Source organism: Sinocyclocheilus grahami, unplaced genomic scaffold (assembly GCF_001515645.1).
Source record: "Sinocyclocheilus grahami isolate Dianchi unplaced genomic scaffold, SAMN03320097.WGS_v1.1 scaffold453.1, whole genome shotgun sequence".
Taxonomy (NCBI): Eukaryota; Metazoa; Chordata; class Actinopteri; order Cypriniformes; family Cyprinidae; genus Sinocyclocheilus; species Sinocyclocheilus grahami.
The window spans coordinates 455,847-480,857 of record NW_015505632.1 but is presented as its reverse complement, the minus strand read 5'-3'; the positions used below and the strand labels follow the sequence as shown (position 1 = coordinate 480,857).

The window sequence follows — 25,011 nt, the reverse complement described above, 5'->3', positions numbered from 1 at the left end:
TTATGCAAATCTTCCCACATCGTGACGTAGACATGTGGGGGCGTGTTAGAACGAGCCGTTTTAGGTAGGCGTGGTTGACTCTTAACTTTTATAAAGAATATCTCTTTGGATTTGAGACTTTAGTCTTTGTAACTTTACAGATATTCTTTATGCACCAAGAGCTTGTAACACTCCAAAGAGAAAGGAAATTTGAAATCGCATCAACCCCTTTAAATAGCGCAAAATTTTTCACAGATATCACAGATATTAGTACTTAATGTGGTTTTTAGCACTTCCTCTCCACCGACTAAATTTCCCTCCTTCCATACTTCTCTAGTCTACTTTTTTGAACATTCTATTGTGAGGTCCTTCAAGCAGCGTCATCATCACATTTTAGGGCTGCTGCAGTTATGAAATGGAATTTTATAGAATGAATAACAACGAGTATGTATTTCAACTGCTGGTGTGCCACCCGTCTCTACATGACGCACATCCTCTCTGCAAACGTCGTCATCATGATTATCATTATCCAGGCAATGTGTGATTCATAGCAGGCAGAACTATGTGGTGATCAAGACTAATTATTCTCATCTTTGCCATTGAAAAATAAGAAAATGCTGGTTCAGACCAGGCCGTTCAACATGCTCGGAAATCACATCAGGGTCACAAGGCTTTCTCAAAAGAAAAAGCCATTATGTGCATGGGAATAATGAAATAGAAGTCTTGAACTTGAAGCTTTTAATGTGCGGTTTCAGATTTTTTTCCTGGAATTATTAAGGTTATGATGGCTCATTTTCCACCCACAGAGCCTCAGGCAGCTGAGGGGAAGTGCTCAGCAGTGTGCTTCATCACACAATAATACAACGTTAATGACGCAGAATGGTGTCTTTCTTTGGCCCTGAAAGACGTCAAGGAAGGATGTTTAAGGAACGGTGGTCCTAATTACGTTTTTTATTCCCAACTCTGACGTGATTGATGGTTTCAAAGGAGATGCATTATTGATCCACTTCACAGACAAGTTGTATTGATTGCGAAATCCTGAAAGAGTATGACTTTTCCTCCTCTTCTTACTTTCTTTCTCCCGCTACAATCAGGGTTGGAAAGTATGACCTCTGGGTGCTTTTTAAAATGATCGTCCTAAAAGCGTTTTGATGAGGATGTGACAGAGGATGCCTCAGCTCTGTGGCTTTTTGTGTTGTGCTGCATCTCTGCCTGAGTAGCAACTAACCAGCACGGCTCAGCCAGCTCCTGTCACACGCCTGTCGTATACTCAACATCTCCGCAGCTTTGTTATTCCTCCTTGCCTGCAGAAAGGTCGCAGTGCTGTGCTGTAACTGCGGGACATTTCTATCTGTGTGTGTGTGTGTGTGTATCTGTCTTCACTGCAAAAGACGAGGAGAGACCAACTGAAATATTTGACATGACAGCAGTTATTCAGCATCCACAGCTCCTAAACAATAATGGCATATACAGCACAAACAACCCTGGGACGAGGCTGTCATTTTATGCTGATATGGGATTCCTTATTATGATTTCTAACCCTGAGCTTTGTATATTAGAACCTAAACATGAACATAGATTTGCACAAGAATTGTCAGAAATAGTTTTAATAGTAAAGTTATTTTTGGAGAAACCATTTAAAACGGTCCACGATGTTTAAAAACAAACAAGAAATTTAAAATCATCCAAGATGGAAACCGGCATACTTTTTTTTTAGTCATTTTATGCTGATATGGGATTCCTTATTATGATTTCTAACCCTGAGCTTTGTATATTAGAACCTAAACATGAACATAGATTTGCACAAGAATTGTCAGAAATAGTTTTAATAGTAAAGTTATTTTTGGAGAAACCATTTAAAACGGTCCACGATGTTTAAAAATCAAACAAGAAATTTAAAATCATCCAAGATGGAAACCGGCATACTTTTTTTTTTACTTTCGACATTTTAATTATGAGACTCAACTGAATTATTTAAATGTGACATTATGTTTTACAATAGGCCCTGCAGAAGTTTATTTTTCTAGATGAAAACCACTGGATGAATATTGAGATGGTCATAAGACCACAGTGAAAATGAAGACTAAAGAGGTTTCTTTGAATTTAGGGCTAAATTACCAGGATTCAGTTTCCAGGAAGTGGAAGTCACATAAAATTCCACAGACACTGGCCAGAAAAGGTCTTCTCACAAAGCTCATGCAAACAAGGAGAATTATGAGAGAAAAAGATGAACAAACAAACACTAGCCTTTAATGACTGGCAAAGAGGAAGTTATTACTCAAAAACATCAACATGTCTATAGAGTTTATTTATGGTGACCTAGTTCTAATGTGGAAAAAGATTTTGTGGTTGCATGAGACCACAATTGCAGATGATGGGTGTGTTGTGAATGTAACGCTGGCCACATCTCAAAAATAAAAACCTACAGTGAAATATGAGGGGGTAGAATCATGATGTCTGCATTTCTTGAGCAAGGACTGGACATCCTGTTAAAAATAGATGGAAGAATACATGGTGGAAAAACACAGTGAAATACTGCAATATGCATCTGTGTGCTAAAACAGTTTCTGAGAAAGTTCATCTAACATTCATGGTTGTAGCTGAAGAACAAAAGGTAGTTAAATCCCAGATATCCTATTTATCTCATACAGCAATAATAATAGTACACAATAAATAATTAGTGCCTTCAAATACAGAATAGGCTACATTTCAACATCAGATTAGCAATCAACTTTATAAATTCTGATCATATGTAGCTATAAATGGCCCATATTCTCAAATGAGGGAGTTAGGGGAAGAATGTGCCATTTCTCCTGGTCTGCAGGGTAAAATAAAGGTAGACCAAACCCATGTGAGGGGGTCTTGTTTAAGTGAATGCATGCAATGAGCATGTTTTGTTGGCATATGTGATTGTATCTGATATATTTGTGTACTATTCATGGCTTTTTCTTACGCAATCAAATCTCTGCTTTAGTCAAAATACTAATTTTCTTTGCTTCCTGAATATGTTATGTTTTATAAGTTTCAACTAAACTGATATATGCTGACAGACTGTAAACCCCCTGATATCCTTTCTTGTCCCCAGTCTCTGCAGCGTTTTTCTGCTCTGTGCTGCTCCTGGTGGACTAGCTTTTGATGGGAGATGGAAAAACACATCTGTTCCCTCTGATTTTACCTGAGCGGATGAAAACAACATCAGTGCCTCTGATTAGGGATCATATTCTCAGCTCTCTGGTCCTCAAAGGCTCCTTTTACCACAAACCTAACAACAGCCATTTTGATTCAGAAGGCCTGTCTGTTTCATGCTCGACCAGTGAACTCCAGAATCTCACTCCTGTCAAAGTAAATATCCAAAGGGCATCATATACACGCTACAGTATTTCCTCTTGTACTAGCTGAAATAATAACAAAGGTTCTTGGTTTTTATTATCAGACGCCGAGGCTGTCTATATATTTAAGTAATAATTAATGAAGACTGTACTAGCAGTTTATTTATGGCGCCTTCGTAGCGGCGCCTGAGCAGCAGATGGCAGTAGTGTGTAATATATAGATTCATCACTCTAGTTCACTCGACTTGAGCAACATGTCTGCGCCCTGGACACATGTGTAAACAAACATGGAGATGAGAATAACCTTGCACAAGGGTTAACCATTTTTAAATTATCCACTTACGTATATAAAACCTGTTTCAGCAATGACCTTGCGGCTTTGCGAGACGTTTCTACGCAGATCTTTGCGATTTTCAACGATCCGCAAACTGACGACAGCCCCAGAGCACGCGCCACTGTATCTGCGTCTATCAGGTGATTTATAGATTATAGATTATACACAGTCTGTTTATCCTTCTTGTATGTCGTGACGTTATGCTAGATGACAAACTGGTTGTATTTGTCTTATTCGCCACCAGAAATAAGACCAAACTCATAGAAAAACAACATCGTCATGGTAGCTCTTATTTTACCTGTCGTTTATCCTCTGCTTCTTCACAGGTTGCGCCGTTTTTGGTCCACAGACAGTAAGAAAATGCCTCTTTCATTGCACTCCGGCCAGTTTGGTGTCTTCGAGTGCTTTTTTGGACAGACTGCAGAAGGGGAGAGCGGTGGTGTCCGATGAGGGTCTCTGTCATCATCAGCCTGTCTCTGTTCCATCAGACAGCGGTAAGAATATAATCACCAGCCCCTCTCCAGCCTTCAAGACTGCTGTTTTACAGACAACATGTCGAAAACAGTTATTTGTTATTATCTCCCTGGATATTTATGATATTATATTAAAATAAATTTATGATATATATCGTTAAACCAATTTTGTCTGTGTTTATGTATGTGTTCTGCTCTCAGGTCATCAATTTTCCTTATTGTTAAAGAATCCTGATCAACCTGAAAATGCCAAATCTCTTAAAGTGGCTATAGTGGGTGCGCCTAATGCAGGGAAATCAACATTGACCAATCAACTGCTGGGTCGAAAGGTGATATTATACTAATGTTTGGAATAAAAATTAAGGTGAAATGTGTTTTTTCTCACCCAGAAATGTTATTTCTGCTATTTACTCAGCCTGTAAATAATACAGATAAAACATAGTCATGCATAATTAGGAGTAATGACAGAATTACATTTTTTGTGTGACCGATCCCTGTAAGAACTTGTGTCTGTAACCTTAAATGTTAATTCACAATTTTTATATAGTTGTTTGCTGTTTCTGAGAAAGTGCACACAACAAGATCACGTGCTGTTGGTGTCCTGACAGAGGATGACACACAAATCGTAAGTACCTCTTCTACCCCCATGTCTAGTCTGTTTAGGGAATGTTCCATGTTTGCATGGCATTTTTTCTCCTATTTATTTTTTCTATCAGATACTGTTGGATACCCCTGGTCTCACCACACCAATAAAGGCTAAAAGGTGACTATGTAATACAGCAGTTTCTTACAACATTAGGTGGCAACTGTAAGTTAACCATTTGTTGGTTGATTTCCCAGAAAAGTGTAGATACTGTGCTCTGCAATCTTGCTCTGATTGTTTGAACATCTCAACCAACCAGAAACAACAACATTTGTTTAACTAATGCCATGATTGTGGTAAAAAATTCTCATACTCATAAACTAAACTTGATTTTGTTATATTTGTTTAACAGACATCACCTGGAGGAATCGCTGCTGGTGGATCCTTTTGAGTCAATAAAGGAAGCTGATCTAGGTAAATAAAAAAATCTTTGTTTTAGTTGTTCTTCTCTTATTTATTTCTTAATCTGTTCAAAAACAAAGACACAGCCAGCATCCAATAGAATCGCCATTGGCTTCGTGTGTGTTTATAATTAGAACTAACCATGAAAATGTACAAAAGGTCTATATCAACTTAGTTAGGAGAGCTCTTGGACAAACGAGAGCCTTGGAGTCAAAGAGGCTGAGAACCACTGTATTATGACTCTGTATTTTGTGCTGAATCTTCAATTTTTTTCCCATTTCTGCTATATATTTGCAGTGATGGTGCTAGTCGATATGTCTGATAAATGGACCCGCAATAAGCTGGACTATGAAGTGCTGAAGTGTCTGGCCCTGAATCCAGATGTCCCTGCCATCCTTGTCCTTAATAAGGTATTAGCATTGTCATTTTGTATTGATCTGTCCTAGTCTGACCATAGGATTAGTTTGTGGAGGAAATTACCATCTCTTTTTCTCTGCATATCCCATCTCTCATCTTGCAAAGAGGGGGGAGGGGGCTGTTTTGCTGCAACTGTTAACATCGAAATGAATATCACTATTAAACTCAGTGAATGATTAATAGCTGGTACACTTAGAAGATCTAAAGCAAAAAATCAACTCTTAACACACAGGTAGATCTACTGAAGAACAAAACACTTTTGCTAGACATCACGGCACAGCTGACAGAAGGGGTGGTTAATGGAAAGAAGATCAGGATCCGCGGCGCAGAGAAACCACTTGAGAAATTAGCAGCCAAACGCCACAGCAGACATGCTGAAGAACCACAGTCTGAGAGCATGAAGGACGGGCTGTCTCAGGAGGGTCAGGACAAAGACAGGCTGAAGGCCCTGAAGAGCCGCAGGGGGTGGCTTCTTTTTAAGGATGTATTTATGTTAAGTTCTATTGACAGAGAAGATGTGGAAACATTAAAGGTTAGAGACTGCATTGGAGATTTTAAGAAAGAGACATTTGTATTAAAGCAAACTTGATGTTGGAATCTCCAGCATTGTGCTACTCATCCTTAATTTGTCTGTGTTTGAACAATAGAAATACCTGTTTGATGGTGCCAAGCCTGGCCAGTGGCAGTACCACAGTGAAGTACTGACTGATCAGGGTCCTGAGGAGATGTGCACCAACACTATCAGAGAGAAACTTCTACAGCATCTCCCGAAGGAGGTGCCGTATGGTATGACACAGGTGGGTCATGATTTGTGCACACTAAAAAGGTGTTGAAATATGCTACCATTTGGGGTCAATAGAATTTTTTTTTTAAAAGAAATTAAATTATTCAGCAAGGATGCATTAAAATGATCAAAAGGGACAGTAAAGACCTTCACGTTGGTCAGGCTGTTATCTGTGGTGCAGTCTTGCTGTTTAACTGAATATCTTGCGTAATAACATTACACTGACCTGAAATCACTCAACTGTAAGCAGAGTGGGCTGCACAGTTGGGGTGGTGGCTGGTTGCCAGGGTGGAGCCGGGCCTCCTCAACTGTGGCTGTACACGACACTAACTGCAGCTTATTGAATTATTAACTCTTTGTAGCTATGTCTGTAATAATGCAGTTAATAAATATGATCAATAATTAATTTTCATCAGTTGAGTAAATTATTGCATCAATTTTAGTTTAGACTGTCTATGGTGAAAAAGTTATGGTCACTTTATCTACAGACTGCACATACGGAGCTGAAAGAATCAACTCACTTATTCGCTGCAGACATTTTATTGTGTAAATCTCAATTGTTTGTTTTATTATAATACCCAACCATTAAAAAGTTTGGTGTCAATTTTTTTTTTATGTTTTTGAAAGAAGTCATTTATGCTCACCAAGGATGCATTAATCTGACACAAAAAATACAGTAAACTGTGAAATATTAATTCTAAAAAGTCTTCTATTTTATTATTTATTTATTATTTCAAAAATGTAATTTAGGCCTATTTCTGTGATGACAAAGCTGAATTTTCAGCAGCCATTACTCCAGTCTTAAGTGTCACATGATCCTTCAGAAATCATTCTAATATGCTGATTTGGTCTCAAGAAACATTTCTTATTACTAAATGTTGAAATCTGTTGTGCTGCCTAATATTTTTGAGGAAACAGTGATACATTTTTATCAGGATACTTTAAAAGTACTGCTACTTTTTTAATTTTGTTAAAAAAGTAAATTTACACTGGCCCCAACCTCTGAACAGTTATGTGTATATCTCTCTCTCTTTTCCTGTCTAGAGGTCAAGACTTATGAAACGCCTTCACTTTGGAAATCCACTGAACATTCACATCTACTATTTTGTAACATTTTCTGTGATCTAGAACATTGTCAGCCTATTTTTAAAGAACTAAAATTATATTTGACTTGTCAATGTTTCAAATGTTCCAAAGCAATTTCCAGAAACTGTAGTTTTCCAGATCTGTTGCATCATTATCAATTCAGCGTGGTCTAAATTGTTAGATTAATTTATGTTTCCAAAAGGTTTTCCTGTAGAAACTCTTCCCAACTCTTCAGATGATCACACCTGTGGAAGATCCCTCACATGGGACTTTTCATCTAAAAGGAAGAGCAGCTGCCATCCTGTAGTTCATAGTCACCGGCTGACACACTCACCTTTAGATCTGTGTCTTCAGTACTCCTGCAGGAAGTGTTGAAAAGCAATTTAATTGGCTTCATCTGTCACCTTTACCCGTCTTCTCACTTTTGTTTTCACAAGTCTGTCGTCTCCATGCCGTTAAGCGATCGTAAACATTGCTCCCTTGCTCATGAGTTTTAATGCACGCTGCTCATTTGCATATGATGACACAAAGGCTGTTCCATCCTTATCATGTCTTTGCCCTTCAGTCTGCTGACCAATCAGAATGGTTCCCCATATCAGACCCTGAACAGTTACTTAGCATCGGGTCTCGCTCTCACGCGAGTGTGTGAGTCTACACCCAAACTCTCCCACCCTTGGAATAAACATGAAATTTTACCAAAAAAAGTTGGTTGAAAGATCCAAAGACATGTTTTATGCATATCATATTAGTTTCTTCAGCTTTTATCTATAGCCAAAAGTGCATATTACAATAAGATTCCAAATTACACATAATAAAACCTGCATAAGTAGTTAATAATACCACAGGAGAAAAGTGCATCATGAGGCTTTATGAGGGGTTTGCAAAAACGTATTGCTAGAGGACAACTTTTTATTCAATTTCTATACAATTTAAATCGCTCAAATGGATTTCATGACATTATGTTGCAAATGCATAAACAGATGCCAAATTCAGGGATTATGGTGGCCAGTTGTTGATTGACTACCGATGAAATCACCTCTGGGTGTCTGTTCTCATACCCATGTGTGAGTTGTGACAAATTAACTTGATTCTACATCTGTAGTTGTCCTCAGCATCTGGATGTTAAAGGTCTATTGGCTAACATGGGAGTAGCCCCCCGCGGTTACTCAGGAGACAGACTCCCGGTTAGGGTGGGGTTGGGGGGTGTTTGTGACTGCTTAGGCCATGTTAGCAGATAAAAACAAGATTGTGGCCTATCTGAGTTGCACCAGCATGTAGCAAGCCTCTGACATCTTATCTGCTACCCAAATAAATGGACATTTCTGTTCATTTGTGATGATTTCGCAGAAAAGAGATCGCTGTGGCCAGACATGAAGGGAACTGGAAACTGCCCTTTAGAGCTCTTATGAAACACAAGTAGTCACCTGATCTAACTGATTTGGGATCATCTAAACTTAATGGTTGTTGAGTGCTGGCATAAAGTGAAGTGACATGTGGCCAAGTATGGTGTCCCCCCCCCCCCCCCCCCCAATTTATATTGATTTAAAGAGACAAATATGTGCACATTTCATTTTCTTGTATTTAAATTTCTATGAAAAATGCTACTGGGCAGTCTTGGGAAGGTTACTTTGGAAATGTAATAGGTTACAGATTACAAGTTATCCTATTTAAAATGTAATAAGTAGTGTAACTATTTCAATTACTTTAATAAAGTAATGTTTCTGATTACATTTATTTACTTTTTGATTACTTTTCTAAATTTCTAATGAATGTTTTCAACTGTTAATCATTTTGAAACGTTTAAAGCAGGCCGGGTTAACCTTACAGTACTCATCGCTGATTACTGTCAGACTTTCAAAATCCTTCTTAACCTGAATTAAGATGATAATAATTTAATTATAAAGCGCAACCACCACAAAATCAAGACTTTAGCACCTCTATTTACTTTGAGATCTACAGTTACTGAAATGTAACTGTAAACTGTAACAGATTACAGTTACATTTATTTTCTAATTTAATTACGTAATTCCATTACTTGTAACTAGTTACTCCTCAACCCTGCTGTTGGGACAGTGAAACATGAATTTATTTTACTTTTATTTATTTATTTTCAAAATTAGTTGGAGTTCAAACAGTAATTGGTGGACCCAATGTTGAAGATGTGCTAATTCTTTCTCAGGAAAATAACTGCTATTTCAGGGAGGGAAAGAATATGAACACGACTGATGAATTTGATGTTGGCTACTTTCATGTTGAACATTACTGCCTTACTTTAAATAGTTTAGACTGAGAGGTTGTCAGATTAAAATACGTTTTAGATTAAATGTGCGGTTAAATTTAATCATACGGTTAAAATTACTGGATCAATTTCTGTGAACAGTGATAAATGTGATCCAGTCATTTTGATAGTTATTCACATGATTGGGAATTTCACATGAAGGCAAAAGACTTCCCTATGCAGGGGTTCAAGCTGATCACATGGATTGGCTGCATTGGTCAACAGAAAGCTACTTCATTTTACTTTTGTGTCATACATCAATGGACCTTTTTTGCTAACAAAATTTCACTGTCTGAAGACCTTGATTGCTTGAGAAACTTAGAGGTGTTTGCTAAGATGATTAGAAGTGTTTAACCTCTTAAACATATTCAAAACCAGTATAAAACTACACTTACTGCTGTCCAGGATTATTCTTGGCCTAACTCAGAGGACGTTTTGATAGCGAAAGCCCTTAGCAAATGACATGAAACCAGATTTAATGCACAGTTTTAATATTTAAGATTAGAAATTATCTGCTGAACTTTGACAGTTTGGCCAAGAGCCAATAAATAGTGGCAAAGACTTCCTGCAGTAATGAGGGGACAAACTGCTGGGTTGATTAACACCTATATGTGTGTGTGTGTGTGTGTGTGTCTGTAAGGATTTGGAGGAAGTGTTAGGGAACCCTTGGCCTCTAAAGTCAGATGCACCCCCCTTTCCCCCAGATCCAGAGATTGTTGTTTCTACACACCTTTGTGGGCAAGCTGGAGCACAAACTAGGAACTGGGAGAGACAAAGAGGCAGATCAAAGACGAGACTGATGTTTTGACAGAAGTGCACATACACACCTCGGTCCTCTTTGAAGTTATGGAAAGGTAGCATCCTAAGGGTAGTCCTAGAAAGTCATTGTCTTACTACAAACCTCTGGACAAGTCACTTTAGTTTGTTGCTCCAGTCTCATGGTCATGTATCTCCCAGAGGAACGGCCTGTGCTGGACTTACCTTACCAAATGAATTATTTGGCTAATAACTATGGATATTATCCACAAGGTAAGACTGTTTTTACATATCTCATATTTTTTAGTTTTAAATTCAATTTCAGGTTTATTTGTTTAAAAAAAAAAATATTTATTGATTACTGTGAGATGTCAAAAGAGAGAGAACCCTCAAACTGACTAAAGGGAGGGTTCTCTAGTAATAAACAAGTGTCATTCTTGAGAGCCAGTGTTGTACATATGAAAATCTGAAATTATTCTGTTATCGATTATTAGACTGTAAGGAACCCATTTTCCACACTCAACATGGCCTCAATAGCAGGATGAACAGTCCTGAAGCTGAACTGACCTCACTGCCAGTGCATGTATCCCTGCAAGATCGAGAGCTTTGGGACAAATTCAGCAGTATTGGCACAGAGATGCTGATTACTAAATCTGGAAGGTATGCACCTACAGTGGTTTAAAATGACTAAAAGTCTTGTTTATAATACGTGATGCTATAACAAACATATAATTGAATTGTGTTGGAATTCACCCTTATTATAGTGCAAGAAATCTTTAAGTGCATTCAGTGTACTGTTCATTTAGCTGAATAGTTCATAATCTTGAAAGTGTTACAAATCAGAAAGCACATTATGGAAGGCATTGTTTAATATGTGATGACCAATTGTTATGATGTGTTTCCGTTGTACATTTATTTCAGGCGGATGTTTCCCAGCTGCAAAGTAACAGTGACAGGACTAAATCCAAAAGTCAAGTATGTGGTGATAATGGACATGGTGCCTTTTGATAACCACAAGTACAAGGTACCTCCCCTCCACCCCTCCCTTATAGCACATACACACTTACTCACTTCATCCCCCTCCAACTTCCCTCACAAACACACACGTACACTAGCATTCAAAAGTTTGGGGTCAGTACAATTAAAAAAAAAAAGTATACTTGTATTCAGTTGATCAATAATGACAGCAAATTATTATTTTTTATTTTACAAAAGATTTTGATTTCAAATAAATGTTGTTCTTTTGAACTTTCATCAACGAAACCTGAAACTGCATGACGGTTTTTGCGAAAATAGTAAAAAAAAAAAAAAAAAGGTTTTTGATGACAATAATGTCATGTCATGGAACACTAAAGACTGTAGTAATGATATTTATAAATACTAATTTTAAATTATAATAATATTTTACAATATTACTGTTTTTACAGTTTTTTTTTTATTTATTCTGGTCAAATAATGCAAATAATGCATCCTTGGTAAGACTTAATAAGAAATGTCTTTTAAAAACATTAAAAAAATCTTTCCCAACCCGTTTTGAACCGTGTACTACAACAGTAGTTTACTATTTAACTAGTTTTCCTCAGCTTATACATTATAATATGACACTCTCCCTGTTTTATTCCTTAAAGGGATAGTTCAAATCTATATCTGTAAGTTCATTTTTTTTCTGTTGAGCACAAAAGAGATTTAGAAGAATAAGGGTAACCAAACAGTTGTTGGTCCCCATTGACTTTCATAGTATGGACATTTTATTTTCAAAATATATTTAAAATATAAATAAACGTATAAAGGGTTGAACAGAATTTTCATTTTTGGGTGAACTATCCCTTTTATATCAATATTTTTTAACTGATACACGTCATACTTTCAGCTCCAGATGGGTATAGGGATGTTATAAAGCTGCAAACCTCATAGATGTGTGAATATTTTTGGAACTTAAGAACAATAAAACTAAATACCTAAAAATGAATCCGCTTAAATGAGTAGTGATTAATTGTTGTAGTCTTCATGACTATTCATATGCTCTTATATTGTTACAGTGGAATAAGGACCGTTGGGAAGTGAATGGTTCAACTGATCCACACCTGCCCAACCGGTTCTTCATCCATCCAGACTCTCCTGCACCTGGAGAGAAATGGATGCAGTATCCAATCTCCTTTCACAAGCTCAAACTGACCAACAACACCCTCAACTCTAATGGCCTGGTAAGATTTTAGAAATGGGGAAAGTGTATCGGTTGAAAGATTTCTAAGAGATGTTTTCTGTGTTGGGATCACAATTTTTTATTTTATTTAATTACATTTTTTACCGTTGATACATCTATTTCTCTCTATGTTCATTAGGTGGTTCTCCACTCCATGCATAAATACCAGCCCCGTCTACACATTGTCCAATCTCCAGACCCCTGTAACCCTCACAACTCTGGCGGTTACCTGCGCTTCACCTTCCCTGAAGCTGCTTTTAAAGCTGTCACAGCCTACCAGAACCAAGAGGTGAGGACAGACATTTCACATGAGATGAATAACTGTATAGAAATATAGGACTTTCAAAGCTGGCCTTCAAAGATACTTTTCATTAGAGTTGCACTGCCATCTAGTGGGTCAAATTCATGAGGATAAAAAGGTCAATTAAAATGTCTATAATAGTAGAATCTAGTACCCAGTATACTGTAGTGTGCAAAATATGCAAAATCCAGTATTCTCACAAAATATCAGCAAAACATTTAAGTAAAAGTTGATGTTTGATTTTTCTCTCTTGATTTATTATGTTTTATTAAACTATTCTGCATGATTTATGCTCTTTGCCTGGCATGTCTGTGTTTTTTGTCAATGGGACTGTTTGTTTCTCTTCCTCAACACAGATCACAAAACTCAAGATTGACAACAACCCCTTTGCTAAAGGCTTTCGTGACAATGGGCTGAACAGGAAAAGGTGAGAGATGCTTCATTAGAAATAATTAATTAGCTCAGTTCAGTTAGAGAGAATTATTAGGTCACCACAAAAAGAAGTGATTTTCATAATTTTCTTTCTTTAATTCAGAAAATGTCATGTACAAATATCTCCTTTACAGCACATGACACCAGGGCTGATTTTTTTTATTTTTAGTGAATAATTATAATTTTTTTCAACCATGTAGTAGGTAAAGGAGCAAGATTTTCATCATTCCTAATGGCAAATCAAACTGTATGTAATAGAATTTACATAATGTTTCCTTTCCTGACTGTTGAACCTCCAACTCTAATAATTCATTCTGATATTTTCAGTTAATATAACCATTATAATTTCGCCGCCTTAGGTTTAGAGAAAAAGAGAGCCAAGAGACCCAGGATTCCGTTGGACAGGCCAAACCAGATTTGACATCAAATGACCATGGTATGATTTCCCAAGAGAATAACAATAATAATATTCAATGTAGCTTCACATTATACAGGTGCATCTCAATAAATTAGAATGTCGTGGAAAAGTTCATTTATTTAAGTAATTCAACTAAAATTGTGAAACTCGAGTATTAAATAAATTCAATGCACACAGACTGAAGTAGTTTAAGTCTTTGGTTCTTTTAATTGTGATGATTTTGGCTCACATTGAACAAAAACCCACCAATTCACTATCTCAACAAATTAGAATACTTCATAAGACCAATAAAAAAACATTTTTAGTGAATTGTTGACCTTCTGGAAAGTATGTTCATTAACTGTACATATACTCATTACTTGGTAGGGGCTCCTTTTGCATGAATTACTGCGACCATGGTCATTTAACCAACTTTTGGTACCTTTGGCAGTGTGGGCAGGTGCCAAGTCCTGCTGGAAAATGAAATCAGCATCTCCATAAACCTTGTTAGCAGAAGGAAGCATGAAGTGCTCTAAAATTTCCTGGGGGATGGCTGCGTTAACTGTGGACTTCAGAAAAGTCCTACTTCAGTCTGTGTGCATTTAATTTATTTAATACACGAGTTTCACAATTTGAGTTGAATTACTGAAATAAATGAACTTTTCCACGACATTCTAATTTATTGAGATGCACCTGTATGCACCAGTGTCGCTTCTTGTTTCTGGTGCTATGACCTGGTGCCCAGCAGAGGGCAGCAGAAGGGGACTTTTAACTTCAATCATAAGGGTCACCTTTATGTGCCCTATATTTTATTTTCCTCTTAATAAGCTTTTTTTCTTTTTCTAAATCGTGCATTTCTTCTTCTGTCCACAAACAGTAGGACAGCCACAGAAGGATGAGGAAGTGGATGTGACCGTGTCCAGCTCTGTTGACTGCAGAAGAACACTGAATTCTTCAGAAGTGGCTTCCTCGGTCACCCCCAACCCTTTCATATCAGCCTTCATAAACCCCAGCACTGCTGGAGGACCTTCACCCCATCAGACACACACCATTCTCAGCCTCAGTAACAGACACCTGAACAGGTGAGTCTGGCTCTGATTCTGCCTGGGAATTTTTGTGATGCAGTGAGTATCATATTATAATCAAACCATACTATTATGCCACAGTTCTGCTGGAAAATATTAATTCTTGCTCTAGACTGAAGTATTACAATTAATCTTAGAAATTCAGGGATGCAAACTTATCAGGGGTGACAAAGATAGCCTAGTGAAAATTAAATTTACTAAAATTTATTTGGAATTAGTGCTGTCAAATGATTAATCGCGATTAATGGCATCCAAAATAAAAGTTTTTGTTTACATTATATATGTATGTGTACTGTGTATATTTATTATGTATATATAAATACACACACATACAGTATATATTTTATGTATTCATATTCTTATATTTATATTATATATAAATATATTTAATATATAAACATAATATATTTTTCTTAAATATATACATGCATGTGTTTGTATTTATATATACATAATATATGTGTGTATACACAGTATACACACATATATTATGTAAACAAAAACTTTTATTTTGGATGCGATTAATCATTTGACCACTATTTGAAATACATTTATTTCATGCTAAGTATACATTTACATATTTATGTACTTAATAAAAATATCCTGCAATTGTACTTTTGGTATACTAAACTGGTATACTTTAAGTCTGCTAAATTGGAACAACTAATTTTGTGCAGAAGTAGTGTTGAAGTCCAACTAAAGAAATACTGAAGGATATTTGAATGTGCTAAAGTGGAACTGTTGTAAGTACACTTCAGGTAAACTTTAAATGATGATTTAAATCTTGATTTTAAAGACCAATATTATACAAAGATCATGCAATCCTCATCAGTAGTGATATTAAAACACATTTTAGGCTTAATATTAAGAAATGTGCATTGCGCACAAGTGATACGCAGAATAAAGTTTAATTATAATTTTTATATCGATGATTTGTCATGAGCGATATGTCAGTAAATATGTTAATAGATTTGAACTATACTTACTATGAAATAAATGTTTTTTTTTTTTTATATATATATATATTACTTTTTTTCTAGGGTAAGAGCCCTCTATGGAAGAAATTTTTATCAAAATTGATTTTTATTCAAATGGGGATTTACTGTCACTTTAGACACTATGAAGAATATTTAAAATATTACTGTAGTAATACTACTATTGTACTGTAAAATTAAAAATAAATAAATAATAAAAATAATTTCATTTTACAGAACATGAATACAATTAAAAGTAATTAAATTTCTTTGCTTTCAAACGTTAAGCTACAAAGCGTTTATTTTGGCCTAAAACCTAGTTTGAATGCTGCAATTTTTGCTGAATGGTGACACATTTGGATTTCTGGAGATATTTTTTCTCAGTTTATTACTTTTTAGACAAAGCTTAAGTTTTGTTTTTGATAACTAAACAAGGCATTGTCCTCCAAAATACTATTACTACTGATTATTATTATTATTACAAAATATTCCTTTTGAACAAAATTCCAAAAAAAAGGAACAAATTAATATATGAAAGAAATGTATTACTGTAGTAATAATACTATTGTACTGTCAAATAATGTATTTAATAATTTTCTTTTACAGAACAAGAGTAAAATTACAAGTAAAACTCTTAATTTCTTTGTTTTCAAATGTTAAACCATAGAATTTCTTTGATTTGTAACTGCACTGAAAAGTGACACGTTTGTATCCATCAAGATCACTTTCTAGACAACAGCGAAATACAGATTTGAGAGTTTTGTCTTCCAAAATAATGCTGTGAATTTTTTTCCAAGTCCCAGAGAAGCCAGACCCTCCAGCCTCCATAGTCTGTGTGCAGCTTTGCCTGTGGCCCAGAGCTTCTGTGTCCAGTCCTCCACAGGAGACACCAACCTCAGCAGCCCTCTAAACCCTCAGCAGCACCATCACCACTGCAGCCCAGCCTCTCAAACCCCAGGCAGATCCATCATCCAGCTCCAGCCTTATTTTCAGACCCCTCCACATCCCTCACGACAATGTCCTGACATGGAGCTGCCCCTCCCTCTGCCTCCCAAACTGAGCCGGATGCAACTCCCTGAAAGTGCTCTGAGGAACCTGGAGATGACCTCAGGCTCTGACTATGCTAATCTGAGGCCCCTCACTGACATCCTCAACAGGATCCATTTTCGAGCTTTAGCCTCAGGACCATCGGGGAAGGTCCTGCAAAATCCCCCCCAACCTGAGCAGTACCTCCGTGGCTCAGACCGAGAGCTGCGTCCGCAGATTTATCCAGCGGTGCAGGAATACATCGATCAGCAGTTCACATTAAACAGCATGCTGAGCAGCCAGACTGAACACAGATCACAGATGGACTATGTCAGTGCCAGACCACTAACTGAGTATTACTGTGAACAGCAGCCTGGGAAATGAAGTTTTTCAGTCATCATTGAATTATGCCTCATTTTGTTGCTTATTTCCTGCACTGCTCTACATTCGTAGTTTACAAAGCAGATTCAAGTTGAACACTGAGGGCTTCCCAACAAAAGAATGTAAATATTTTCAGTGGGATATGACGTTAGTTGTCACCAGTGTTGGGGGGTAACGCATTACAAGTAACGCGAGTTACGTAATCAGATTACTTTTTTCAAGTAACTAGTAAAGATAAGTAACGCAAGTTACTTTTTTTCAATTTATTGATTGACAGCTCTCCTGTCCCCATGCTGAGAGAAATCAGAAGATGTTACTGTAGTTCTAAAATAAATATGAATATGCATTAATTCATCTCACCCACACAACAATTGAATAAAATCCTCAAAATGAATAAAAATAATGCAACTCAGAATATGACGCAAACCTGCAATAATTAAATGTTAAACAACACAAATATCCTTTATGTATTTAATCCCATTCTATTAAGCAATGTCTTTGCTTCTGACCTTCGATGACCCGTACTACCCGTATTTCAACCGTACTAATAAGCACAAATGACTCTAGACAAACATCTGTGTCTTTTTTTATTGCTGAAGTGTGTTGAAATGTCTTCTTCTGCGTTCTACTGTACGGACGTAACTTTACTCTCCCTTCAGCCTGAGGCTTATTCATTTCACTTTTGGTGTGAAAAGGCTTGTATATTTGCCAAAAATATAACTTTTTCATTTTAAAAACAAACAAGCAAGCCCTGCCCAGATTTAAAAAGTAACGCAAAAGTAACGTAACGCATTACTTTCCATAAAAAGTAACTAAGTAATGTAATTAGTTACTTTTTTATGGAGTAATGCAATATTGTAATGCATTACTTTTAAAAGTAACTTTCCCCAACACTGGTTGTCACTAATGTCCATATTTATGTTTAGTCGGTTACTGTCTGTCTGAACTTTAAACTGCTAAACGTCTTAAAGTCAACATGAAACCATTCAGAGTTGTAATTGACTTCAAGTAATTCTGCAGACCACACTTTTGCTGTTTCTATTCTAATTTTTGATCCTGTGTGGGTTTCATTTTTTACATTAAACCTAAATACAGAGTTCTGGGTTAAGTTTGCATTTTTTTAAAAAGTCATCACAACTATAACTTTTCTTAGCAATGCAAAGTTGCCTTTACAGACAGCATAGACTCTACTGACACTGCTGTGCATCTTTCAGTCTAGTGTAAAACAGCAAATATTGGACACGCAAAAAAGTCAAATCAAGATTAATTTATTGACTGTGATCAGAAACAGATTTCTTATTAGATACATATATTGTATATTCATTCTACAACCAGTTATAGGCATTAACTATATGCACTGCTATATAACATTCTCAGTATGTGACTCTTGAACAAACACACTGAGCTCAGAAACAAGAACATAGAAAAGTATCTCATAAACAATGGCTACATTTTTACAGCAGTTCCCTTTTTCCCAGCTGAAACAGATATTGATGTAAAATAACAAACACACTTCATTTTGAAGAATGAAAATTGAACATCAATTTTAATTAACTTGTTTCTGACAAACAGAACATTGTTTCACAAATACTTTTGCCAAAGTGTACTGTAAAAAAACAAAACAAAAAAAAAAGTTTTATTTGGCAGATTACCAATGAGCAAAAAACCCAATCATTTATGATTCATCAGCAATGTAAAATAAATGCGGATATACTGTTTGACCTACTGATGTTTGGCAAATTGATTTGTATTTTCATAACACAATAGCAAGCTGAAAATCAGAAGACAACAAAACACTAAAATATAGTCACTCTCAATGGGGAAAAAACAGTTGAAGCAGAGTTAATTCACATATACCTGACAGAGCTCTCACATGATCTGGATGATGATAATTAGCACTTTAGGAACAGAATACATGTGACATTATTTAAAATATTGCGGTTAAAACAAAAAAAAGAGGAAGAAGACCTGTTATAATTAAGCTGCATCACTGAATTAAAAAATAACTAAAATAAGTTATTCAATATGGGGAAAACTCTGTAAGGCACAGAGTATCTTCAAGGAAACTATGAACACGGTAGATGTTCAACTTAAAAATGCACAGTATCACTCTCCAAACTTGTAGATTTAACAGTAACTGGGTTCTGTACTGTCAGTTTGGCTGCAGTCATAAAATCTTACTTGCAGCCAACAGAAGAGGACCAAAGCTTTATTGTCTGCATAAACATTGGGTGAGGTAAATTATATCGGAGGTTTTCTGCAATGAAAAAATAAAGATACTTTTCAAAATCCTGCTAAATTCAGCGTGTTTTGGCTTTTGCTTGGTGTCTCGGTAAAAATGCATTTGGAGCACTACTTATTATCCAAAAATAGGCAAAACATTCTCAAAGAATATACATACAGATATGATTATGAATCACGTGGCGTAGTTTTATATGAACGAATGCACAGTGAACGCGTGGTTTGACCTACAACCCTAAAAGCAAAGTTAAAAAAAAAAACATTTGATTGTTTTCATCCTACTTTAAAAATGACTACAATGCTTCCTGTTTGAACTATACAAAAAGATGTTTAACAAATGAACCTATCTAAACGTATTGGTTAGATCAACTAAAAGTCAGTTCTACTCACTACTGCGTCACTATTTGACCTGAACAGAAATGTCTTCACAATGATGAATGATTTCAAAGGCCCAGTTGATCAATCCAATAAACATGCTGTAACAAACCTAATGGCTCTTCTACACTATACTTCTATATATCTTCATACATTGCATAAACGTAACGTGAATACAACCTTAGCTACCAATTCAAATGGAAATACTTCCTTGTCTTCTAAATCACTACATACACACACACATCTGCAGCTGCCCACTAGTGAATTTTATGATACAGTTCTGCAATTAACAGAATAACTATAATTGAGGTATGTTGTTTCAACAAAAGAGGCAAAAAAAAACAGACAATAAAGATATGTGACGAAAACGAGCACATACAGAGATTCTGGTCCTGCAGAGGTAAGGCACCAGGGGTCTAAAAAATAACACATCTGCAGCTGCCCACTAGTGAATTTTATGATACAGTTCTGCAATTAACAGAATAACTATAATTGAGGTATGTTGTTTCAACAAAAGAGGCAAAAAAAAACAGACAATAAAGATATAAGTGACGAAAACGAGCACATACAGAGATTCTGGTCCTGCAGAGGTAAGGCACCAGGGGTCTAAAAAATCAATTCCTCGTTTCTGTAAAAAAAAAACAGCTTGTGTTTCTTTTCAAGGCAATCAATGTGGGAGTGTCAGAAAGGCAGCAGAGTCAAAGGGGCGTGTTCAAGCTTGAGGATTGGTCATTTTCTGAAGCAAAGGGATCTGTAGAGAAACAACACATTTATTTACATGTTTATACTGACAAATCATAATATATGTTACTTGATCCTGGTGGTTATTCATTCCCTAATCCAGTTCTACCTCTGAAAAAAATATATAACGATAATAATGATATATAACATGCTAAACAGCACTATGCTTATTATTTTTTATAATTATGTATGAGGTTTTTTATGACCATATAAAATGAGAGCTTACACTAACATTTTAAAGTTTGCGATCAGTAAAAATTAATACTTTTATTCTGTGTGTGGACACATTAAATTAGGATTAATAGACACTAAAGACTGGAATAATGACTGCTGAACATTCAGCTTTGTCATCACAGGAATAAATTAAAATTTTAAATATATTACAATAGAAAATAGATATGTTTGTAATAGTATATTTCCAGGGATTGAAATTAACTTTTTCACTCACCAGCCAATTTGGCTACTACATTTTTTAAGTTACCGGCCATTCATAACTTCTACTAGCCAAAAAAAACAAAAAAAAGGCAGAAATAAACCAACAGTTTGAGGCTGTCTACACTGGACATGACAAAGCGACCGCTGCAAATCATTTTGTGTCAGAACTAGGGGTGTGCAATATTGAAAAAAATAATATCTCAATATTTTCAGGGATTTTATACGATAAAGATAATTAAACAATATTTTGCTGTGTTATTGTGCTGATATCTTAAGGACTACCGTGGACAGCTGACTCCTAAAGTTTTTGATATATTTCATATTCTGTGGTCAGTTCACAACAGTGATAGAAATTAATCTTTTCCAATAAGTTTAAATTGATGCATACCTTTTATGGGCATTTTTACCTTTATAAATCCTTTTTTTTTTACATTTAATCAGGCAATTATAGCAATACTACATTTAGGCTGTTACTAAACAAATGAAATCAGTATCAATAAAATTCATCTTTGCAGAAGTTGAATACGAAGTGGCATTTAGATGTATTTACACATGTTAATGCAGCTTAGAGGGACATGGAATGCTTTAACCTGCAGTTACAAATGCAAAAATAATGTTTTGATATTTTAAACATGAAATGTTGAATAGTGATATTTGAAATTATTAAAAAAAATGAAAAGATACTTTAAATGTGAAATTAAAACCGCCAGTAGGTGGCAGCAAGTCACTGTTAAGTGAGTCATTGCGAATGAACCGAATCATTTAAACGGTTGATTCATTCAGGAACGAAACCCTGTCATGTTGCTCAGAGATGCAAAACAGCGCTGTGTTTGGAATGTTTTCTGTTGGCGAAATAGCGCAAAAACAGTCAATATGGTGTTTAAAACGTAAGTCTCTTGATATTAACTTATTGAACTGTTGTATAAAATCAATATCACATTTGTAACCATGCTGATTTTTAAAGAAAAAACGGCACTCTTCGTGTGATATTAACTATATGAATTGATATAAATATATACATTTTCTAATCCCCTTATCTTGAATTATGTGATCATTCTTAATGCATATTAATATAAATCATGCAGTGAATGAACGCACTCTAAATGCGCACGCGCACTAAGTTAGTCTAACCAGACTTCATCACGTCGCGTATGCGTGCACTCCGTAGGTGTGTTTTGTTTGGTTTTTGCAATTTACTCGATAATGTCATGATGTCTCACGAGTTCGGTATTTGCGCTAAACCTGCACAGATTTGGCTTGCATGAACTTCCCCAAGAAATTAATGAGTGAACATCACTTACGAAAACTAACCCGCAAAGTTGGCTAGTGATTTGACAGCGTTACTCGCCACAGCTGATTTTTACCTGCATTTGGTGGGTGTTAATTTCAAGCCCTGTATATTTCATAATATTACAGTTCTATTTTTGATCAAATCAATGCAGCCTTCATTTTAAACGTTTGAACAGTAGTTTACATGAAAAGTTGTAGTTTACATGTATTCACCTTGGACAGATCCACCCCTGTGAGGGCGTTTACAGAAACAGGTAGTTCAGCCAACAGACGATTCACTTCCCCAATAACACGGCCACCGTCGCCGCTCAGGATCACAATCTCATTGGTACGACTTAAGGGTGCTGCCACCTGTTCAGCAATCTGTGATGATACAAATTCACTGACACGTTAACACAATGAAAACACACTCAGCTTAAACTTAAACATTTGCATTTTAACCACTGGTTGTGTTGGAGAGGTCTGATCAAAGTTAAGAGAAAAAGAAAAAACTGAAACACACTGCATCTGTAATTACTGTAATCAAATTTGTTCAGAAGTTCCCAGACTTCCACACACCTTTGGCAGAGCCTCCAGGACGAGGGCAGTCTTTGCAGCCTCTCCATACTGCTGATAGGCCTCAGCTTTGAGCCTCATCTTCTCTGCTTCGGCTTTACCCACAGCCTCAATGGAGCCGGCCTCTGCTTCTCCAATACGCTTGATCTTCTCCGCTTCAGCCTGTGCCGTCAACACCTTCTTTATCCTGACAGAGAGGAGCAGAAGACAGAATGACTTCATGAGGCCTTTGTTCTTGCCTTTCTTATCTGGCTCCCTTAAAGTAAATATACCAATTTTAGATATAAATCTCACTAATTCCCTCTCACTCGTGTTACTCACTTCTGTGCCTCTGCGAGCTGCTGCATCTTGTAGGCTTCAGCCTCAGCTGGTTTCCTCACGGTGGCTATCAGCTCTTTATCTGTCCTGAGGATCTCTTTCTCCTCAATGGTGATCTGCTTCTTCCTCTGAACCACCTCGATCTCAATCTCCTCCAGTCTGATCTTCTGCTGCTCCTTGGCTGCCTGAAGCTCATAGGCCAATTGCGCCTCAGCTTTCTGAGATAGGTGAAAGGAAAGAATGATTATATATGTTGTGTTTTGGGTGTCACATGATTAATTCACCAGTAATCATGCATCTGCGGTATTAAAATAACCAGAGGAATAACTTAGCTCTACCTTTGTGTTCACTTCTTGATTGAAGGCAGCCTTCTGCATCTCCAGCTCTCTCTTTGAGTCTGCCATTCTTGTATCGGCTTGGAATTTAACATCCATCATCTCCTTCTTACATTCTGCTTCCTAATTTAAGAAAAAAAGTTCCACACCACTTGCTTTTTCACATTTCCCAGTTTTTTTGGATTAGAATAAAATTTGCTGCCCTAAGATTTTTGGTGTCAATCTGCTGAATTCATATTTTAGCAACTGGGGTAAAAACAATTGTAAATTCATTTTAATGAAAAAAAAAAATCAACATTTGGTCTTAACCTAGCCAGCCCTGTACTAGGAGAAATCTTAATTTAGGTTTTGGAACTTTTATCAAAATTTGTCATTTAATTTTGATGGTTACTTCATGTTTATGACAAAAGGATTTTAAACTGTATATACTGTATACCATTCTTCAAAGGTTTGGGGTTGGTAAGATTTATGTTTTTGAAAGATTCCTCTTATTCTTACCAAGTCTGCCTTTATTTGATCAAAAATACAGTAAAATTGTAAAATATTATTAAAATTTAATTTATTCCTTTGATGACAAAGCGGAATTATAAGCAGCCATTACTCCAGTCTTCAGTGTCACACGGTCCTTCAGAAATCATTTTAATATGCTAATTTAGTGCTCAAGAAACATTTATCATTTCTATAAATGCTGAATATTTGTGTTGAAATCGTGATGCATTTTTTCAGGATTCTTTAATGAATACAAAGTTCAAAAGAAAAGCATTCATTTGTTAAAGAAATCTTTTTTTACAACGCAACGCAAGTCTTTACTGTCACTTTTGGTCAATTTAATGTGTCCTTGCAGAATGACACCAACATTTTTCAAGTTCTGTTTTTATTTTTTCAGCTATGTCCAAAGTTATTCTAATCGGAATGTTCTATATTCTAACAAAATGAACATAAAACTTATTTTGACATCCTGATTATAAATATTTTCACTTGACCATTTATCGGCAAAGGTTTTTTTTTATTTTCCCAAATTATGTATTTCAATTTCCTAAGAGTTTCAGACTCTAATTTGTTCTATATGCATGGAAAGTGAGTCTTTCATTTCTTCAGCTCACCCTGATTCCAGCGTCTCTCTCTGCTTCAGCCACACCAATGTCAGCATCTCTCTGAACAGCAGCAGTCTGGGATTTCCCCAAGGAGCTCAAATAGTCCACCTTATCATACACATCCTGATGGGAGAAAACCAATAACATTTTCACCCTGACAACAGCAATGGATTTGAAAGACACTGACTGATTGTCGAAAACACAAATATAAAAGCAAAATAAAACAGAAACTCTATCCATATAAATGTAAGCACACCTTGATGGTAAAGCTTAGGATCTCAATGCCCATCCTGCCCACATCAGGTGCCGCCACCTCCCTCACCAGCTTGGCAAACTGATCCCTATCC

General features: G+C 36.2%; 3 protein-coding genes across 4 annotated transcripts in view; 2 read left to right on the top strand and 1 right to left on the bottom strand.

Moving 5' to 3' along the window:
- The first annotated feature begins 3,504 nt into the window (after nucleotides 1-3,504).
- Nucleotides 3,505-7,754, top strand: LOC107552539 (GTPase Era, mitochondrial-like). Its single transcript, XM_016234439.1, has 10 exons — nucleotides 3,505-3,782; nucleotides 3,969-4,136; nucleotides 4,317-4,444; nucleotides 4,663-4,740; nucleotides 4,832-4,878; nucleotides 5,111-5,172; nucleotides 5,458-5,570; nucleotides 5,810-6,109; nucleotides 6,225-6,374; nucleotides 7,662-7,754. The coding sequence occupies exons 1-10, from the start codon at nucleotides 3,674-3,676 to the stop codon at nucleotides 7,752-7,754; spliced, it is 1,248 nt and encodes a 415-aa protein (XP_016089925.1). The 5' UTR covers nucleotides 3,505-3,673.
- Nucleotides 7,755-10,612: 2,858 nt separating this feature from the next.
- Nucleotides 10,613-17,301, top strand: LOC107552576 (T-box transcription factor TBX6L-like). The gene is made up of 9 exons (XM_016234482.1): nucleotides 10,613-10,754; nucleotides 10,976-11,141; nucleotides 11,403-11,505; nucleotides 12,521-12,685; nucleotides 12,824-12,973; nucleotides 13,342-13,412; nucleotides 13,777-13,853; nucleotides 14,692-14,896; nucleotides 16,671-17,301. The coding sequence occupies exons 1-9, from the start codon at nucleotides 10,664-10,666 to the stop codon at nucleotides 17,281-17,283; spliced, it is 1,641 nt and encodes a 546-aa protein (XP_016089968.1). The 5' UTR covers nucleotides 10,613-10,663; the 3' UTR covers nucleotides 17,284-17,301.
- Nucleotides 17,302-20,333: 3,032 nt separating this feature from the next.
- flot2a (flotillin 2a) overlaps nucleotides 20,334-25,011 on the bottom strand; it is a 28,243-nt gene continuing 23,565 nt past the window's right edge. For both annotated transcript variants that reach the window (XM_016234484.1, XM_016234483.1), the window contains exons 5-11: nucleotides 24,921-25,011; nucleotides 24,674-24,787; nucleotides 23,574-23,693; nucleotides 23,239-23,453; nucleotides 22,921-23,104; nucleotides 22,576-22,725; nucleotides 20,334-20,647 (exon numbers count right to left, since the gene is read on the bottom strand). The exon at nucleotides 24,921-25,011 is cut by the window's right edge and continues 49 nt beyond it. In XM_016234484.1, the coding sequence (XP_016089970.1) occupies nucleotides 20,609-20,647; nucleotides 22,576-22,725; nucleotides 22,921-23,104; nucleotides 23,239-23,453; nucleotides 23,574-23,693; nucleotides 24,674-24,787; nucleotides 24,921-25,011 (913 nt within the window). In that variant the 3' untranslated portion in view covers nucleotides 20,334-20,608. The remainder of the gene's footprint in view (nucleotides 20,648-22,575; nucleotides 22,726-22,920; nucleotides 23,105-23,238; nucleotides 23,454-23,573; nucleotides 23,694-24,673; nucleotides 24,788-24,920) is intronic.